The 19,470-nt window shown below is 43.0% G+C and overlaps 1 protein-coding gene across 3 annotated transcripts in view; it reads left to right on the forward strand.

Annotated features, from left to right (window-relative positions):
* The first annotated feature begins 15,491 nt into the window (after nucleotides 1–15,491).
* PGPEP1 (pyroglutamyl-peptidase I) overlaps nucleotides 15,492–19,470 on the forward strand; it is a 144,530-nt gene continuing 140,551 nt past the window's right edge. For 2 of the 3 annotated variants that reach the window (XM_073595859.1, XM_073595850.1), the window contains exon 1: nucleotides 15,492–15,689. In XM_073595859.1, the coding sequence (XP_073451960.1) occupies nucleotides 15,656–15,689 (34 nt within the window). In that variant the 5' untranslated portion in view covers nucleotides 15,492–15,655. The remainder of the gene's footprint in view (nucleotides 15,690–19,470) is intronic. The other variant, XM_073595869.1, reaches the window with a different exon arrangement.

Raw genomic sequence — 19,470 nt, forward strand, 5'->3', positions numbered from 1 at the left:
TCGCCAGTGTCCAATCACCTAAAGGTAAGCGTATAACCCACATAGTTATTATTATGGTGCTCTGTGTCCCGTGATGTACTCCAAGAAAAGGATTTTACAGGTAAGCTGTTTTAAAAATCCATTTATTTATGGACCTGACTGTATATCTTCAGGGCGTCTACAGAGTGGATTGCACAGTGGTGCTGTGCGTCTTTGGCACCATTTCAAAAACTCGGGGCTGATTCATCCCTGAAACGGAGAACCGGGTCACACCGGACCCCTGCTGCGAGCTGCATCTGGCATAATTGTGAACCCAGCCAAGTAAGGAAGATCTCATCAGACTGAGAAGTTGGTTATGTAATGACTTCCTCTGCCATCACAGATTTTTCCCACCTCACCCAGTTCCTGATTATATTCCTTTTTGATTCTTAACTGGGTGTTGTTTTACTGGAGCAAAAAATTAGAAATGGTATAATTTTGATCATGATTCAGCCTTAAACATTGATTTTATTTGATAATGTTTGGCTTTAAACTGTCTTTCTTCTCAAGCACAGCTCAGAAATAGCCTAAAGCTATACTCTTGGGGGGGGCTTTGGGCCATCTGCTGTATAAAATTGAATTACGGATTATTGGTATCCCATGTGTGACTGCTGTTCCATTTGGGCACACTGTTATTTTCAGGTGGGCCTTTACAGTAATACGGCGTCCTGCGTGGTTCTGGCTTTAGTGCACTAATCATAGCAGGTTGCTCGTTGTACACCTCCCATTCAGAAACAATAAACAAACATATTCTTTTCATTGAATACAAGACTTTCTGTGATTGAAGGAAGAGCAGATAAATGTCACACTCTCCTCTCCTCCGATCAAAGAAAGCCTTGCTTTCTGTAATTGGCTTTTTCTGAATTGTGGAGGTATACAGTAAACAACCTGCTATGATCAGTGTTCTATAGCTGGAATTAGAAGACTCCATGCTGAATGAAAGAGCAGTAGCCAAACATGGGACAGGTATCAAAAGTTTTTATTTTAATGCAGCAAATGGCCCAATTTTTAGGTTCAAATGAACTGCATTTTGAACACCAAATGTGAATTTTATTAATTGTTGCAGCTGTATCTTGAAGTGTGTCTAAGGCCGGGTTCACACTGGTACAACATGACAGTCATACCACTTTGGATCCGACTCTGCCCCTCGACTTTAATTCTGACATGCATCCGACTTCAATGAACAGGGATCCGACTTTGATCCCCGACAATACCAGACACTGTGTCTGATATTAATCTTTAGGGGGAATTCCACACAGATTGTTGAAAAAAAAAACGACATGAGTTACCCCCTCCAAGAGCATACCAGACCCTTTGGTCTGGTATGGATTTTAAGGGGAAAGTTCATACCAGACCCTTAGCCGAGCACACACCCTGGCAGGTCAGGAAAGGGGGTGGGGACAAGCAAGTGCCCCCCCCCCTTCTGAACTGTACCAGGCCACATCCACATGCCCACAACATGGGGGGGGGGTGCTTTGGGGCAGGGGAGCTCCAAAGCACTTTGTCCCCATGTTGATGAGGACAAGGGCATCTTCCCAACAACCCTGGCTGTTGGTTGTGGGGATCTGCAGGCGGGGGGCTTATCAGACACTGGAAGGCCCCTTTAACAAGGGGGCCCACAGTTCCCGGCCCCCCACCCTATGTGAATGAGCATGGCGTTGTACCCCTACCCATTCACCTAAAAAAAAAAAGTGTCAAAAATAAAACGCATTACACGTGTTTTTAAAGTCATTTATTAGGCAGCTCCAGTGTCTCTTCTGATCTGTTATCTCCCCTCCGGCCGTTCTGTGTCCTCCACTGACGTCTTTTGCCTATGTCGATTCTTCTCCCTCTGCTGTCTTCTTCCTCTTTTGCTCGGTGTTCTCCACTGTGTTCTCCCTCTGTTCTTCTTCCGATGTTGACTCGACGCTCTCTCCTGCTCTAATGCTGGGTGCGCGGTGTGCCACTACTTATATTGGCATGGGGCGGGGTCACCGGGTGATGTCATCCGGAGGCCTCAACCCCTTATGATGTCATCGTCCAGGGCATGATGGGGTGGTAACCCCGCCCTGTGCCAATATAAGTAGCGGCACACCGCGCACCCAACATTCAAGTGGGAGAGAGTGTTGATTCAACATCGCAAAAAGAACAGAGAGAGAACACAGCGGAGAAGACCCAGCACAAGAGCACAAAGACAGCGGACAGAGGGAGAAGAACCGGAGAGGGCTAGAAGACATCAGCTGAGAGCGGAGAAGAACCAGCAGAGGCTGAAGACATTGCGGAAGAGACCCCGGAGCTGCCTAATAAATTAAAAACGTGTTCTGTGTTTTACTTTTGACTTTTTTTTTTCTTAGTTAAATGGGTAGGGGTACAATGTACCCCATACTCATACACATAGGGTGGGAACTGGGATCTGGGGGCCCCCTTGTTAAAGGGGGGGCTTCCAGATTCTGATAAGCCCCCTGGCTGCAGACCCCCACAACCAACGGCCAGGGTTGTCGGGGAGAGGCCATTGTCTTTATCAACATGGGCTGAAGTAGGATCAAAGTAGTGCAGGGAGCATTTTCAAAGTCGAACCAGTTAAGACGGCTCCCATAGGGAAACATTGATTTTCACACGTCATGCAACATGAGCTCCCAATGTCGGAGCGTTTGTCATACCGGTGTGAACCCGGCCTAAACCCCTGAACATATATTTAATTGATTGCAGCTGCCCAAACCTTTTAATATGGTAGCTGCATTAAGTTTCCTTTATTTTCAGGCTTTTCCCTTATATTTATCTGATGATCCTGCCAGTAATACTCAACCCATGCTAGGGTGAGAACACTCACTACACTGTATCCATGGAGAAGCAGCGTCATTACCCTAAGACCCCTTTTCACACTGGGGCACTTTGCAGGCGCTACAGTGCTAAAAATAGCGCCTGCAAAGCGCCCTGAAAGAGCCGTTCCTCACGCTCCAGTCTGAAAGCCCGAGGGCTTTCAGACTGGAGAGGTGCGCTGGCAGGATGGTAAAAAAGTCCTGCCAGCAGCATCTTTGGAGCGGTGTGTATACCATTCTTGCCCATTGAAATAAATGGGGCATCACGGCTGCAGCAGCGCTTTGCGGTGGTTTTAACCCTTTCTCGACCGCTAGCAGGGGGGTAAAACCGCCCCCGCTAGCGGCCGAAAATAGCGCAGTTTTACCGCCGGCGCCCGCACCGCCCCAGTGTGAAAGGGCTCTAAAGCCTCAAGCACACTGGATGATGTTTTTTATTTTTCTACAGTCAAACTCTCCAGCATGTTATCCTATGTGTCCATGCACACAAAGGCTGTTATCAGCTGTTTTTGGCTGGGGCGTTTTTTTTTTTTACTGTAAAAAACCCCCAAAAACTAGATGAGTTTTTCAGCTGTAAATACACTATAATGTCTAAAAACACCAAAAACCAGTCAAACGTGGCTCACCAGCGTTTAACGTTTTTGATCCCATTGAAGGAAAAAAAACAAAAACTTTTTGCAGAAACGTTGAAAAACTTTAGCGTTTTTATAACGTTATTATAACGTAAAGATGAGACTACCGTAACCACACCTCTTTTCAATAATATAGAGCTTATGCAGTCTTCAGAGACTTCATTTTTTTTAACAGGCCAAAAGGGACCAAATAAGAGAAGAAAATTGTTAGTTTACAAACCCTTTAAAGGAAAGCTCTAGAGAGAAAAACTGCAGAGGCTTCTATTTTTTTTATTTTTTATTTTTTATTTTTTTTTACCTTCTTCTGAAAATGCTGGTTAGCAGCCTGCCATTATGTTTCCCTGACTTTCTAACTTGAAGTTGCAGCACGGATTGGGGCTGTAAATGTACCCTGAGCTGTACAGGTTCCACATACAGGATGACAGGCAGGCAGAGGGAAGCTTGTATAACAGAAGAGACTGATGGGGTCTCTTCTGTCATATGGTAAATACCCTGCCTGTCAGCAAAAAAAAAAAAAAAGTTTACTACCACATTAAAGTCATTATACTTACAGGCTGACAAAATAATAGAATCATCACATGAAAAATGAGGACAAGCTTGGAGTAAGATACATCAGATATCACTGCACAGAGGATTGATAGTGGGTTGACAGTCATTTAGCCACACGTGATGCTTCAGCATTCCAGGTCAGCACATCATCCAGTAAAAAATAAAACCTCACAGGACTAGAATTGTATAATGCTGATGGTCATATTTCTTTCTTTTTTTTTTCTTTAACCGCTTCAGCCCCGGAAGATTTGGCTGCTCAATAACCAGGCTATTATTTGCAATTTGGGCACTGCGTCGCTTTAACTGAAAATTGCGCAGTCGTGTGACACTGTACCCGAACAAAATTAATGTCCTTTTTTTCCCACAAATAGAGCTTTCTTTTGGTGGTATTTGATTGCCTCTGCGTTTTTTAATTTGTTGCGCTATAAACAAAAGAAGAGCGACAATTTTGAAAGAAACACTATCGTTTACTTTTTGCTATAATAAATATCCCACATTTTTATCAAAAAAACAAAAATGTTTTCCTCAGTTTAGGCCGATATGTATTCTTCTACATATTTTTGGTAAAAAAAAAAAAAAAAAATCACAATAAGCGTATATTGATTGGTTTGCGCAAAAGTTATAGGGTCTACAAAATAGGGGATAGGTTTATGGCATTTTTAAATATTTTTTTTTTTTTTTTTTTACTAGTAATGGCGGCGATCTGCGTTTTTTTTTTTTTTTTTTCGGGACTGCGACATTATGGTGGACACTTTTGACACATTTTTTAAACCATTGACAATTATACAGTGATCAATGCTATAAAAATGCACTGATTACTGTGTAAATGTCACTGGCAGGGAAGGGGTTGACTGTGTTCCCTATGTGTGTTTCTAACTGTGGGGGATGGGACTGTCTAGGAGGAGAGAGAGAGATCGGTGTTCATACATAGTATGAACACACACTCTGTCTCCTCTCCCCCTGAAAGAATCAGGATCTGTGTGTTCTCGCTCGAGCTCCCGCGATCGCTCGTGACAGACATTGGGGTTGGGCACACGCTGCGGGTGCGCGCCCCTAGTGGCCAAAAGGCAAAGCGACATAAGGTAACGTCGTTTCACCCAGCCGTGCCATTCTGCCGCAGTAAAACTGCGGCGGCTGGTCGGCAAGCTGTTAAAGGGGTTCTAAAGCCTAAACATCTTTACCTTAATGCATTCCCTGCATTAAGGTAAAAATTGCTCCAGTAACTATCGCCCCCTCACATTTACCTGAGCCCTTACTTGATACAGCGCTGTGCCCACCTGTAGCGGCTCTCCCCGCTTTCACAGACTTTGCTGAAGTAGTGAAGCCATTAGCTCCTGTTGCTGTCAGTCAAATCCTATGATGGGGGCCTGGGGCTGAGCCGCACTGTCTTTGTCTATGAACGCAGGCAGCGCAGTTTGTGATTGAGACTGCAGGTATGCCACCATAGGAAGCGACTTCCTATGGTGGCACAGCGAGAAGAGGAGGATTGGGGGACTGCTCTGTGCAAAACCTTTGCACAGAGCAGGTAAGTATGACATGTCTTTTATAAAAATTATACTTTACAATCACTGTAAAAGGTAAGCTCACCTTTGGAACATGTAACATGTTCCAACTCCTGCCCCCTTCCCCCTGTGACAGCGGGTGGAGGTTCTTTTCCTTGCATCCGTTGTCACGTCTTTAAAAATGCACAGCTATGCATAGCTCTGCCCACACAGCCACGTCATTCATTTTCCTGTAAATGAACAAACTACAAGTACCATCTGCCACCACAGCAGATGGATTTGATGGGCTGCAATGGCACTAATGAGCGCTCTTATAGTCCATTGACATTTCCTCTGGCTTACAAACAGAAAGCCCATACATAGGTACAGGCTGAAAGCTGTTCCATACTGTATTTCTGAGCGCTCACGTGACCGGCCACCTCTCTCCTCTCTCAGTCTGACCGCTATAGCGGGAGGGGCCGAGAAACCCCCGCTGACATCAGCTGGGAGGAGGAGAGAGCCAGCCGGTCACGTGAGCAGCACTCCGAAATACGGTATGGAATGGCTTATTTTCACAAAACCACATACACTGGGGCACATCAGTTAATATATAGTATATATATAGAGGGGATTTCAGAAATTATAGCAGCAGTTGGAGCTAACAGGGAGGAGGGCAGAGAAGAGCTGCGGATGACGCTGCGTTAGACCCCTTTCACACTGGAGGCGTTTTTCAGGCGCTTTAGCACTAAAAATAGCGCCTGTAAAGCACCTGAAAAAAAGCCTCAGCTGCAATCCCAGTGTGAAAGCCCGAGTGCTTTCACACTTGGGCGCTGCGCTGGCAGGGCGTCACAAAAAGTCCTGCAAGCAGCTTCTTTGCAGCGCTGTAGGAGCGGTGAATACACCATTCCTAAAGTGCCCCTGGCCATTAAAATCAATGTGTCAAAAAATGGGGGTGTGACCTGTCCACAGAATTGTAAAGAAATGCACCAACATGCCTCCATCCCAATTAGGTAGCAAATAGAGATAGAGAAGAAAAGCAGTACTTTGCGTGAGGCAAGTTGGTGGAAGTGTCAACTGGATAGTATATGCTGAAGTGAGGTATCTGGGGTAGGTCCTATACATAGTTATGTCCACAAAAAGTAAACAGGTAGTAATAGTATAAAGGTTTAATTACATAGGTTCTGGCACCAAATACAGTCATTAATAAAAACATCCTAAGCAACATTTCGGCATATTATAGACAATATATTGAAAGGCATAACACAGACACTGGTTGTATAGTTACAGGAAAAAATACATTGTATACTAAATGGGTATGTGCATCAATAGTTATTAACTCAACGCGTTTCTTGGCTTATAACCAATCATTAGGAGTCCGATGCAATGTCAGCTGCATTAAAACAATGGAACATGTATTAATATGTGAACAGATATATAGGAGAAAGATGCAAAAGAATTCAAATTTGCATTCCTACTCACGAACAGTGTCTTGATCTGTGATAACCTGAATCCTATAGCGCAGCATTGGTCTGGGTCTCCAAAGTCTCCCCCGGGGTTGAGGCAGAAAGCTCGCCCCAGGAAACCATCGGCAACAGCCACCAAAGTGACCAAGGTAGCCATAGGGGCCGCCAGGCGGGGACAAACAACCAGGCCAACATACCCTGAGATGGCTGTGAAGAAAATAGAATGGGTGTGTGAACATGGGACCAAACGTGAAATATAATGGGTGACACCATAGTGGGAAACCAAAAAGTGAATGGATATACGTGTGACCGGAGCCAGAAAGGACAAGGAAGAGAAATTGAAGTATGTAGTAAGAGTGAAGGAGAGAGAGTGTGTGCAGCTAGGAGGCCAGTAGACCATAGTAAAGGTGTACAACAAGTTACCTGTGTGGTGAAAGAGCCGGGCCAGGCCAATTGCCCCACATCCGTAGCGAGACCTACATGCACCCGGCCGAGGTCACCGTTATATGCCGCGGGCCGGGGGGCGTGCACCCGCCAACGTCATGTGCGGGCGTGATTACGCAACGGGGAGGGACAGACAGCCTAAACACAATTGCGGCCGCCTCCCATCCCCGCAGCGCAAAGGCCCAGGGGTGGTGTACCATTAGACTCCCGCAAAGCGGCGGCGCACGGCGCCGCATGCGGGGCGTGGAAACATGATGCCGATGCGCCAAGGTCAAGGCCCGCCCTCGTCACGTGACGAGACGGGTGACAGGTCGAGAACTGGGCGCATCCCAACCCCGGGAAATAGACCTGATCGACCCCAGTACCAACTGCGCTTAGGGAGTAGTGGAATAAGGGTGTATGAGCCACTTATATGAGAGAATATCGGTAAAAGAATAAAGAATAAAGGAGGCAAAACGAAGGAAGAGAAAGGAAAAGAAAACCAAAGAAGTAGAGAAGGGAAAGCAGGGGAAAACATAAGTTGCTATAAATAGGATCAATATTCAGCAAGGACAGTAACAGAATACACACTAACTTTTGCACTGAATTAATCACTATGCAAAAGAGTGTGAAATGTAAAAACTTTAGCCCTGAATTGAATCAGTGTAAGTATGACTAAAGAGAAACAGAACCAAAAACAAAAAACTTTAGCCCTGAATTGAATCAGTATTTACCTGACTAAAGGGAACAAAAACATAAACTTTAGCCCTGAATTAAATCAGTATTTTTCTGACTAAAGGGAAAACAAAAACAAAAAGCTTTAGCCCTGAATTGAATCAGTATTTATCTGACTAAAGGGAGACAACAAGGGGAAAGAAGTGTGAAAAGGGTTAAGAAATGAAAAAATAATTCCGAATTTTTTCACTAGAATGGATATTATATAAAGGGATATATATGCAAAAATAGATACGCGACTCTTGCACTGGAAATAACCAATGGACAAGGGGGGGACCATAGGTCTCTATCTAGTATAAATTTAAAAAAAAAAAAAAAAGGGGAGGAAAAGAACAAACAAATAATGTTGAGGTGAGAGATAAAAAATAGGAGATAAAATAGGGTGTGGTTGGGTTGCATGAAAATAAATAAAAAGTTAGTTACAAAGAATATGTGCAGGTTTCGTAGGTCTACTGGCCTCCTAGCTGCACACACTCTCTCTCCTTCACTCTTACTACATACTTCAATTTCTCTTCCTTGTCCTTTCTGGCTCCGGTCACACGTATATCCATTCACTTTTTGGTTTCCCACTATGGTGTCACCCATTATATGTCACGTTTGGTCCCATGTTCACACACCCATTCTATTTTCTTCACAGCCATCTCAGGGCATGTTGGCCTGGTTGTTTGTCCCTGCCTGGCGGCCCCTATGGCTACCTTGGTCACTTTGGTGGCTGTTGCCGATGGTTTCCTGGGGCGAGCTTTCTGCCTCAACCCCGGGGGAGACTTTGGAGACCCAGACCAATGCTGCGCTATAGGATTCAGGTTATCACAGATCAAGACACTGTTCGTGAGTAGGAATGCAAATTTGAATTCTTTTGCATCTTTCTCCTATATATCTGTTCACATATTAATACATGTTCCATTGTTTTAATGCAGCTGACATTGCATCGGACTCCTGATGATTGGTTATAAGCCAAGAAACGCGTTGAGTTAATAACTATTGATGCACATACCCATTTAGTATACAATGTATTTTTTCCTGTAACTATACAACCAGTGTCTGTGTTATGCCTTTCAATATATTGTCTATAATATGCCGAAATGTTGCTTAGGATGTTTTTATTAATGACTGTATTTGGTGCCAGAACCTATGTAATTAAACCTTTATACTATTACTACCTGTTTACTTTTTGTGGACATAACTATGTATAGGGCCTACCCCAGATACGTCACTTCAGCATATACTATCCAGTTGACACTTCCACCAACTTGCCTCACGCAAAGTCCTGCTTTTCTTCTCTATATTTATTAAAATCAATGGGCATCGCTGCCAATCCGTCAGCAAAGCGCAACAGCGTTTTGCAGGTGGTTTTAACCCTTTTTCAGGTTTAAACTGCCCCACTAGCGGCCGAATAGCGCCGGTAAAATGCTTTCAGTGAGAAAGGGCTCTTACAAACACCTTAACACGCTCTCTGGGACTACTTGTCCCATCATCCCAATCACCATGCCCCTCCTACTGGAGCAGTCCTTTTGTTACATTGGAGGAGCAACCAGTGGCAGGGGTTGCATTGGGCAGAGGCAGCATTTGGATGTACTTGCAGCCAGGATCATGTGCAAATGGGTGTCTCTATAGGACCTAGCTAGGACAAGGAATTGCCTGACAACAAGAAAGAAGGACTAGCAATAATTTGGAAAGAGAAGCAGCAGCAGCTAATGTAAGCCTGGACCTCTGCTGTGGAAAATGTAAAGAAGTACAGCCAAAGCTTGTTTGGTTGTACTTCTCCTATCAATCACAGGGGTGCAGTTTGTTTTGCACTCCTGTGACCCGTTTTCAGCAGAGAGTGGGCTGAAATCTGCTCTCTGCTGAAGTCACAGAGTTAGTCCAGCCTTGGGCTTCATCACGACCATGGAGTCAGGATCCGCTCAGATTCCTGGACTGGCACCCAGCTCACCCTCTCAGCGAGCCACTGAGAGCCTGAGCCGGCTGCTCCCACGCTCTCCACAGCCCAGCGCTCCAGTGAACGAGGAGGGGGCAGAACAGAGAGCTGCTGACAGATAGAACACCACTGATTGCTCGGTTCTCAGTGTTAGAGGTGCCAGGGGACAGATGCCGCATCGGACCGATGCGGCATCTAGCTAGGTAAGTATGAATCAAAAAAAAAACAAAACACATTTCTCTTTTAATGGAGTGGAATGACACTGGCCATCAAACAGAACATTAATCATCAAAAACAATAACTTGGGGGAAGCTCTGGATTTTGCAGCAAAAGCTGGTTTTGGTATTTTATCTTAACCACTTATCGACCATCCGCCGCAGTTGTACTGTGGCAGAATGGCACGGCTGGGCGAAACGACGTTATGTAATGTCGCTTCGCCCTGTGGCCACTAGGGGGCGCGTGCTCGCCCACGGAGCTGATGCAAGTGCCCGGCGGTCGCTTGGGGCACATGGAGAACCGGGATCTGTGTGTGTAAACACACAGTTTCCAGTTCTCTGAGGGGAGAACAGACAGATCGTCTGTTCATACAGAGTATGAACAGACGATCTGTCCTCTCCCTTGCATAGTCCTATACCCCCTTTAGTTGGAAAACACTGTAGGATACACTTAACCCCTTCACTGTGACATTTTTACAGTATTCAATGCAATTTTATAGCACTGATGCCAATGGTCCCAAAAATGTGTCAAAATTGTCCAATGTGTCTGCTATAATGTCGCAGTCCTGATAAAAATCGCAGATCACCACCATTACTAGTAAGAAAAAAATTATTAATAAAAATGCCATAAAACTAACCCCTATTTTGTAGACACTATAACTTTTGCACAAACCAATCACTATACGCTTATTGCAAATTTTTTTTTTTTTTTTTTACCAAAAATATGTAGAATACGTATCGGCCTAAAATGAGGAAAAAAATGTTTTTTTTATATTTATTTTTGGGGGTTATTTATTATAGCAAAAAGTAAAAAAAATAATGTGTTTTTTTTTTTTTCAAAATTGACGCTCTTTTTTTGTTTATACCGCAAAAAATGAAAACCGCAGAGGTGATCAAATACCACTAAAAGAAAGCTCTATTTGTGGGGGAAAAAAGGACGTCAATTTTGTTTGGGTGCGATGTTGCACGACCGCGCAATTGTCAGTTAAAGCGACGCAGTGCTGAATCGCAAAAAGAGCTCTGGTCAGGAAGGGGCTAAAATCTTCCAGGGCTGAAGTGGTTAATGTGCAATACAATTAATATCCTGTTATTTTTGGCTGGAGTTCTGTTTTAGCATGATAAAGCATATTGGGTTTGGATTTTCTGTTAAATTGAATCTGCACTGTGTGCTGGAAAATGACAATAGACAGTGGCAGTTACTAGTATTTCCAGTTTTTTTTTTTTGTTTTTTTTTTTGTTTTTGTTTTTGTTTTTTGTTTTTTTGTTTTAAAGTAATTAACTTCTTGACGCTGTTCTCCAGCACTTTAAGAGGATCCAAATGCAGAGAGGCAGAGCTGGGCTTTACAACCGCATGATTGCCTGTCACATTATCGAAAGCTCCTGATTGCAAGTATGCATTTGGAGCTGCCCGTGAAAGGATTGTTACTGTGTTGAGAGCACGCTCTCAACACAGAAAAGCAGTTCCTCATGGAGGTATATGTGCGTTTGTGGAGGCATATAGCTAGCCATAGCCTATATGCGTACGACCAATGGAAACAAGATAAAGCAGAACTAAAGTGATATTAAAGTCTCATACGTACCTGCTCTGTGAAGTGGTTTTGCTCAGAGTAGCCCAGATCCTCCTCTTCTCGGGTCCCTCTTTGGTGCTCCTGGCCCCTCCCTCCTGTTGAGTGCCTCCACAGCAAGCAGCTTGCTATGGGGGCACCCGAGCCACAGCTCTGTGTATCCATTCAAACATGGAGTCACGTTTGGCCCGCCCCCTCTCTCCTCATTGGCTAACTGACTTTAATTGACAGCAGCGGGAGCCAATGGCGCCGCTGCTGTGTCCTAGCCAATTAGGAGAGAGAGTCCTGGACAGCTGAGACACTCTGGGACATCGCTGGAAAGAGATGGAGCTCAGGTAAGTATTAGGGCACCTGCTGCACAAAGAAGGCTTTTTATCTTAATGCATAGAATACATTAAAGTGGAGTTCCACACACTTACAACTCTTTAGCATCCCTTACTGAACTGTGCACTGTAAACGAATTGGATATTTTTTTTTTTTTCTCACCACCTACTGTATATCTGCTGTATTTATGTTTCACTTCCTCCTCCCTGGCCGTGGCCCATCGCATCATTTCCTGTTTGCAATGCCTTCTGGGAAGGGGCGACAACTTCCTCTGACACTGCCGTTGCTATGGAAACCTGACCTGAAACCTATTACACTGCTTGTGCTGCACTGAGCATGTGCGAGATTTGCAAGCATGAGATCCCGGAAGAAATACAGTCTGGCTTCAGATGCCCACACTTAAGATGGCCACAGCCTGCTGTAAGTTTATAAAATAACAAACTACTGCTATAAACTAACAAAACAGACCTTAGTTTACAGACTAACTTTACTAGAATACATTAAGCTTGTGTATTATGGGGGATTTTTATTTAAAAATTATAAGTTCGGCCGAAACACCACTTTAAGATAAAAAAACCTGCCTTTACAACCACTTTAACCACTTCCAAACCGCACATATACTGCCGTAAGGCAACCTGGCTGCGCGAAACGACGTACCGATACGTCGTTTCGTGCATGAGGTACTGTGGGCGTGCACCGCACGCTGGGGGAGCACGCACGCGGGTCCAGTGGACTTGAGGTCTTCCGGCCACCGGCGATCTTGGTACAGAGAGGCAGAACAGGGATGTAAACAGGATGGTTTCACGTTCTGAGACGGGACAACATGAAGATCTGCTGTTCCTAGTGATCAGTAACAGTGATCTCTGTGTTGGCCCAGTGAGCACATCCCCCACACAGAACACAGTTAACCCCTTGATTGCCCCCTAGTGTTAAACCCTTCCCTGCCAGTGTCATTTATACATTGAGCAGTGAATTTTTTAAAAACATTTTTAGCCTTGATCATTGTATTGGTGTCATTAGTCCCCAAAAAAGTGTCACTTAGGGTCAGATTTGTCCGCTGCAATGCCGCAGTCCCGCTAAAAATCGCAGATCTCCGTCATTACCAGTAAAAACAATAACTTTTTTAAAAAAAGTCCCTAAATCTATCCCCTATTTTGTAGACGCTATAACTTTTGCGCAAACCAATCAATATACGCTTATTGGGATTTTTTTTACCAAAAATATATAGAATACATATTGGCCTAAACTGATGAAGAAATTTGTCTTTTTACACTTTGTTTTTTGGTTATGTATTATAGCAGAAAGTTAAAAATATTGTTTTTTTTTTTTTTCTTTTAATCAAAATTGAAGTTTCTTTCTTTATAGCGCAAAAAAGAAAAACTGCAGAGGTGTTCAAATACCACCTAAAAGAAAACTCTTTGTGGGGAAAAAAAGGACGTAGATTTTGTTTGTGTACAACGTCGCACAACTGCGCAATTGTCAGTTAAAGCGACGCACTGCCGTATCGCAAAAAAATGGTCTGGTCAGGAAGGGGGTAAATCCTTCCGGGGCTGATCTGGTTAAAAAAGGTTAAAAAGGCTCAAAGTTTTTACCTTCATGCATCAGGATAGGTACAGCAGGATTAATCCATTTTCAGATATACAGTATATATAAACCATAGTTTGTGGACTCTATAACTTCCCTACAGACTAAATATACACTGGTTTGGGTTATTTTCACCAAATAGCAGAATACAGTTTGGCCTAAACTTATGAAGAAAGATTTTTTATTTGCAAAATTTCATAACAGAAACTAAGAAAAAGCTTGCTTTTTTTATTCTTATTTTTTTAATGTTTGATCTTTTTTTGTTGATCAAAGTACCACCAAAAGAAAGCTTTATTTGTGTAAAAAAAATGATAAAATGTATTTTGGGTACAGTGTAACATGACAGCGCAATTGTCAATCAAAGTGTGACAGCGCTGAAAGCCAAAAATTGGCCTGGGCAGGAAGGGGGTGAAAGTGCCCTGTTTTGAAGTGCTTAAAAATGCACTGCAACCGGATCGCATGGTACTTCTGTAGTATGTGTCTGGTACAGGCAAATGCATCGCGTTTGTGACCTACATTTGGGGTGTCGTTAGCATTACATTGACACCCGCTGCAGATGACAAGTGCAGTGTGAATGCAGTGTGGGAAGCACGCACGGTACGTTTCCTGCACTGCGTTCTGTGTGAACGGACCCTAAGTGATTCTCTAACTTCCCTAGGCTCCATTCACACATTGCGATTTTAAATCACATCACAATCGCTGCACCACACATGTTTGGCTGCCTTTATCCTTTATGGCACCCCAAATGCGATGCCATTTTGCCGCACAACTGTGCTTTTAAAATCGTGTGAAGCTTGTTGCCCTGAAAAGAAGCATAAGCTCCTTTTTGGGTGACAAACGCTCACAGGGCAGCCCATGAGGTGAATGGGCTGCCCTCCGTGAAATCACGTGGCAACGCTTGTTCTTGTTACGCAAAAGTGTGAATGCAGCTATGAGCAGAACTCCCAGCTGTTTGAGATGGGAACCAGGGCCACCTATTGGCAAAGGTATGTAGGAAAAAGACACACCCCCAGCCATGCCTTCTTCTTGGAGAATTATATTACAAAATGATTATTTAAACCCACAAGTGTTTTTTTTTTAACACTTTTTTTTTTTTATTGGCTTTTGACATTTATAAATGCAGTTTAGAAATTGGGTGATAGGTTTAGCACTGGGAAACACTTTTTGATAAATAGTGCATTTTATATACAACTATAGAGATCAGACCAAAATGAGGACCAAATAAAGAGAGACATTGCTCCAAATCAGGGACAGTTGAGAGCTATGTAAAATGTTTTATTAGCATAGGAAGTTTACAACTTTCTGAGATGGGAATGAGGGACACCTATTAGCAAAAGTATGTAGGCATAGGACACGCCCCCATCACGCCTCCCTTAAAGGAGAATTGTACAAAAAATAATGATTGGTTAAACCCACAAGTGCTTTTTTAACCCTACTATTACTTTATTTTGGAACTTACAAATGCAGCAATTTAGAATTTGGATGAAATGTTTAGCACTGGGAAACACTTTTCGAAAGATAAATAGTGCATTTTATATACTATATAGATCAGAGCAAAATGAGGGAGAAATGGGGGGGGGGGGAGACAGAGCTCCAAATCAGGGACAGTTGGGAGCTATGAGTTTAGGAACCTCAACGTACCACCCTAAACTTCGCTTTCCGCTCCCTACACCATCCCCACTAGTTGTAAGCACTAGTAAAAGAAAGCCTTGCGCTTCATTAGATCAGCCTACTCTGTCTGTAATTGGTTAGAATCTTCATAAGCACACCAGAAAGAGGCTCGGAACGCAGGAGGAAGGGCGGGGCACGTCACGGGGAAATGCTTTCTGCTCGCAGCTGGGCAGCTCTGGAACGCAGAGTGGACGGGTAACGTCACGTGACGGGGAAATGCTTGCTTCATCCAGCTGAGAGTCTCAGGTGCCCGGTGCTCGGACCGGAAGTTCTTTCAGCGGCATGGAGAAGCCAAAGAAGTGTGTTGTTGTCACAGGTAAGTAAAAGGGAGCTGGGGGGCAAGCAATTTGAATAAAAACTCTAGCACCGTGCTGTATATAGGTTTGCATATGACTGGAATTTAGTATAGTAATGACATCTTTTTGGTGTTCATTGAGGAAGTCCAATTCATCAGTCTTTGTGTCACTTTCATGTCTTAGTGCTGTGCAAGGATTGGCTATGGATTTATTCGCTTAGCACCTGCCAGTGGTTCATTTCCAGAAAATCTTCGCACATTTTTATTCTTTTATCTAATGAGTTGGTTAACCACTTGATGGCCAGGCCAATGCTGACACTTCTCTCCTACATGTAAATATCGGTGGCTTTTTTTTGTTTTTTTGAAAATTTAGAACCCCGGAATTTTTTTTTTTTTTTAATTAAAGTGTGTATATGTATATATGTGTGTGTGTGTATATGTATATGTATATGTATATGTATATGTATATATATATATATATATATATATATATATATATATATATAAAATATATTTTAGGAGAGGCTTTAGACTATAAATTGATAGTGATGCAGTTTTTCATGTCAGGCGGTATTTGTGCAGCAGTTTTTTAATCAAAACTTTTTGGGGAAAAGTACTCTTTAATTTTAATGCAACAAAAAAAAAAACACTATATAACCGAAGTTTTGGTAAAAATATATAAATAGATGATTTTCTGCAGAGTAAGTAGATTCCTAACATGTCATGCTTCAAAATTTGCAAATGCGGCTCCTTTCTTTTCTTTCTTTTATCACTCCCCTTAAATTGTCAGTGTTATGCCCCATATTGTCATACAACATGGGGCATAACCCTGCATACAAGGTGTTGTGGGGGTGTGGTAGAGCCTTGGTGGATACTGTCCCCCCTTTATGCCCTATTATCCCCACCAATTCTATGGCATATGGCTACATAGATGATTGTTACATGGTTATGTCATCCCACCTTTCCCTTTTTTTTTTTCTCTTAATATCGAGCTCAAAAGAGCGACAGGGAAATTTTGGTTATGCTTTCCCCCCTTCCCATTTTTTTTTTTCTGTTTCTTTCTATTGCTTTTGGTTGTTGCCCTCTGAGCTCATTTTTTTACAAGCCAATAGAGATGAGCTCAGGCATGTTTGAAATCCCATGTGCCCGATTCCGCTAGGAAGCCGACACTTCACAGCGCTAATCACAGGCAGTGAGACATTTCCCAATCTGTGCAGCTGTGGACCAGGAAACGTCTCGCTGCCTGTGATTAGTGTAGTTTGTCGGCTTCCTGGTGGGATCAGACATGTGCGATTTCGAACACACCCAAGTCCATATTTATAAGGCAATACTTGATGGAATATATCTATATCTCTATTTTGTCTTTTAAATCCCTTGTACCTTGATGTATATTTATAGCTTACTGTTTTTCCTATGAGTAAGTATTGGAATTTTGGTATTCTTTCCTTGAAACTTTCAATAAAACTGATTGGAAAAGAAAATTGTGCATGCTTGTGGAATGGCGACAATCTATGATACTTAAAAATCTGTATAGGCGACGCTTTAAACATTTTTTACAGGTTACCAGTCTAGAGTTACAAAGTTGGTCTAGGGCTAGAATTATTGCTCTCAGTATAACGTTTGCAGCAAAACCTCACGTGTAGTGCAAACACCATTTTACATAAGCATGCGTAACCTACGTATGCATTCGCCTCTGCGCGTGAGCTTGGTGAGATGGGGGGCTTTAAAAACAAAAAAAAAAAATGTATTATTTAAAAATATGTATCGCTACACTGTCCCCTCCCTTTTTAATATAATACATTTTTTTTTATCACTTTTATTGCTGTCACAAGAAATGTAAACCTCCCTTGTGATAGTAATAAAGCATGACTTATGTAAGACCCCACATCTCTCCTCTACCCTTGAAAGCAAAAATGGCTGTGCCTACTATTTCCCTAATTGGAAGTGATGACATCCTCATTGCTTCCAGTCTCCTAGAACATAGAGATGATCGGGAATGGTCCTTGTTCACCTTTGTTGCAATGGTCTGCAACCGCCAGATCTGTATGAATCAAACATTCATACTTGCCTCTATGCTGCACCTGTCTCAGACCTGCTCTAAGCCCAAGAAGTGAACGATCACATGACTGCTGATCGCTCAGTTCTTGGTCTTTTCAGAGTAGAGAAAGGTGACTGCAGTCATCGCTCTTCGCTATACTCCTCTAGTGCTCACTGGAGTGCCGGGAAGGGGGGCGGGTGCAGCTGCTTTCAACACTCAACCGTGCGCTAAGAACCATCTATCAATCGGGAAGCCAGGTTTATCCTCGCAATATGATTGCGATCATTCCATAGCCTGGGGCAGCTCTGTGACATCAGCTGACAGCAGACTTTAGCCTGCTATCAGCCAACTCTGGGTCACAGGAGAGCACAAGTAAGTGCACACCTGTGACCCACAGGTATGCCATCTTGGATTCCCATCTGAGTTGCTTTGATGTAAAGAGAGCTGTATAATCATGTCCCTTGCATTTTTTGATATTGTAAGTGCATTTCTAATTTTATAAATATTATTTATGGTTTTACACTATGGAGATTTTATCTGGTTTTATGATATCCTGGGGACCATTGCCATGCCTCTGAAAGTTGTGGATAACCTGCATCCCTGGGATTACTTTTATTCAAGCGCAGTTTGACCTCCTGTTGTACAATGGTGGGGTCCATCATTTGAGGTGAGGGCACACCTATAACAGCACGTTTGGTGATAGAACAGTGTGTCGTGTTTTATTTAAAGGCATGGTAAAACATTTCTATAACGCAAAGCCCCAAAAGACTGTCTGATCTATATATGAAGAAATAAGGTTTATACCTATATATTACCTCACAATTAAGAAAATTAGTTTTTATATAGTTTTGTGCATATATGGTGTTTTGGTTTGCAAATGCATGTATGGTAAACGCATGTTTTTTGTTTTTCTGGTTTTGGACATTCGCACATATGTATATGAGCGCTTCATAATTTTTATAGATTTAGGTTTCTAGGTTGAGGTATTAGCACACATTAGTGTGAGCGGCTCTGTTTGCTTTGTACTTAGTTATTCACATATTTTCACTTGTGTAGTTCGGGGTCGTATTTTGTTTTCAAAATTGCTTTTAAGAAATATGTTTGCTAGATTTTTACTAGTCTTCAGCCTAAATTGATATTTTTTGCATATATTTAAAAAAAAAAAAAAAAATAAATAAATAATTTCTGGCAGCAAAAGGGGTTAACACGGTTTCCCAAATCATCTTCCAGGACAACTACAAGAGATGATTGGCTCCACCTTGACCCTGATATGCTTGTGTTCCTGGTCAGGTAGTTGCTCACCTGAGGACTCTTTTTCCTTAAACTGCAATGATTTTTTTTTTTAATAAACCCTGCAAGGTAAAGGCATTAAATGCTAGTATGCATCGTATACTAGCACATTCTGAAATACCTTAGAACAAAGCCCTCCAGCACCGCGCTGTCACCACTGAGAGGGCTTCCATCTTCACCTGGTCTTTCTTTCGAGTTTCCATCCCCTGGCCGTCTGGTAGCAGCACAGGGCTCTGAAGGGGTGGTACGGGTTTGCCGGCCCTTGAGAGTGCATGTACCGGTGACATCGCCAGCTGCATGCGGTGTAAATATCTCCTAAACAGTCATAGGTGTGTGCAGCCTATCGTTTTAGGGTGTGCACCTCAAAGCTCCAACACATATGCCTTTGTGACATATTAACCGGCCTCTTCCCCACTCGTCATCCTAAAACAATGGGGGGGAGCAGGTGAGCACACAGGGGGACCTGGGCAGCAG

Source organism: Aquarana catesbeiana, linkage group LG01 (assembly GCF_042186555.1).
Source record: "Aquarana catesbeiana isolate 2022-GZ linkage group LG01, ASM4218655v1, whole genome shotgun sequence".
Lineage (NCBI taxonomy): Eukaryota > Metazoa > Chordata > Amphibia > Anura > Ranidae > Aquarana > Aquarana catesbeiana.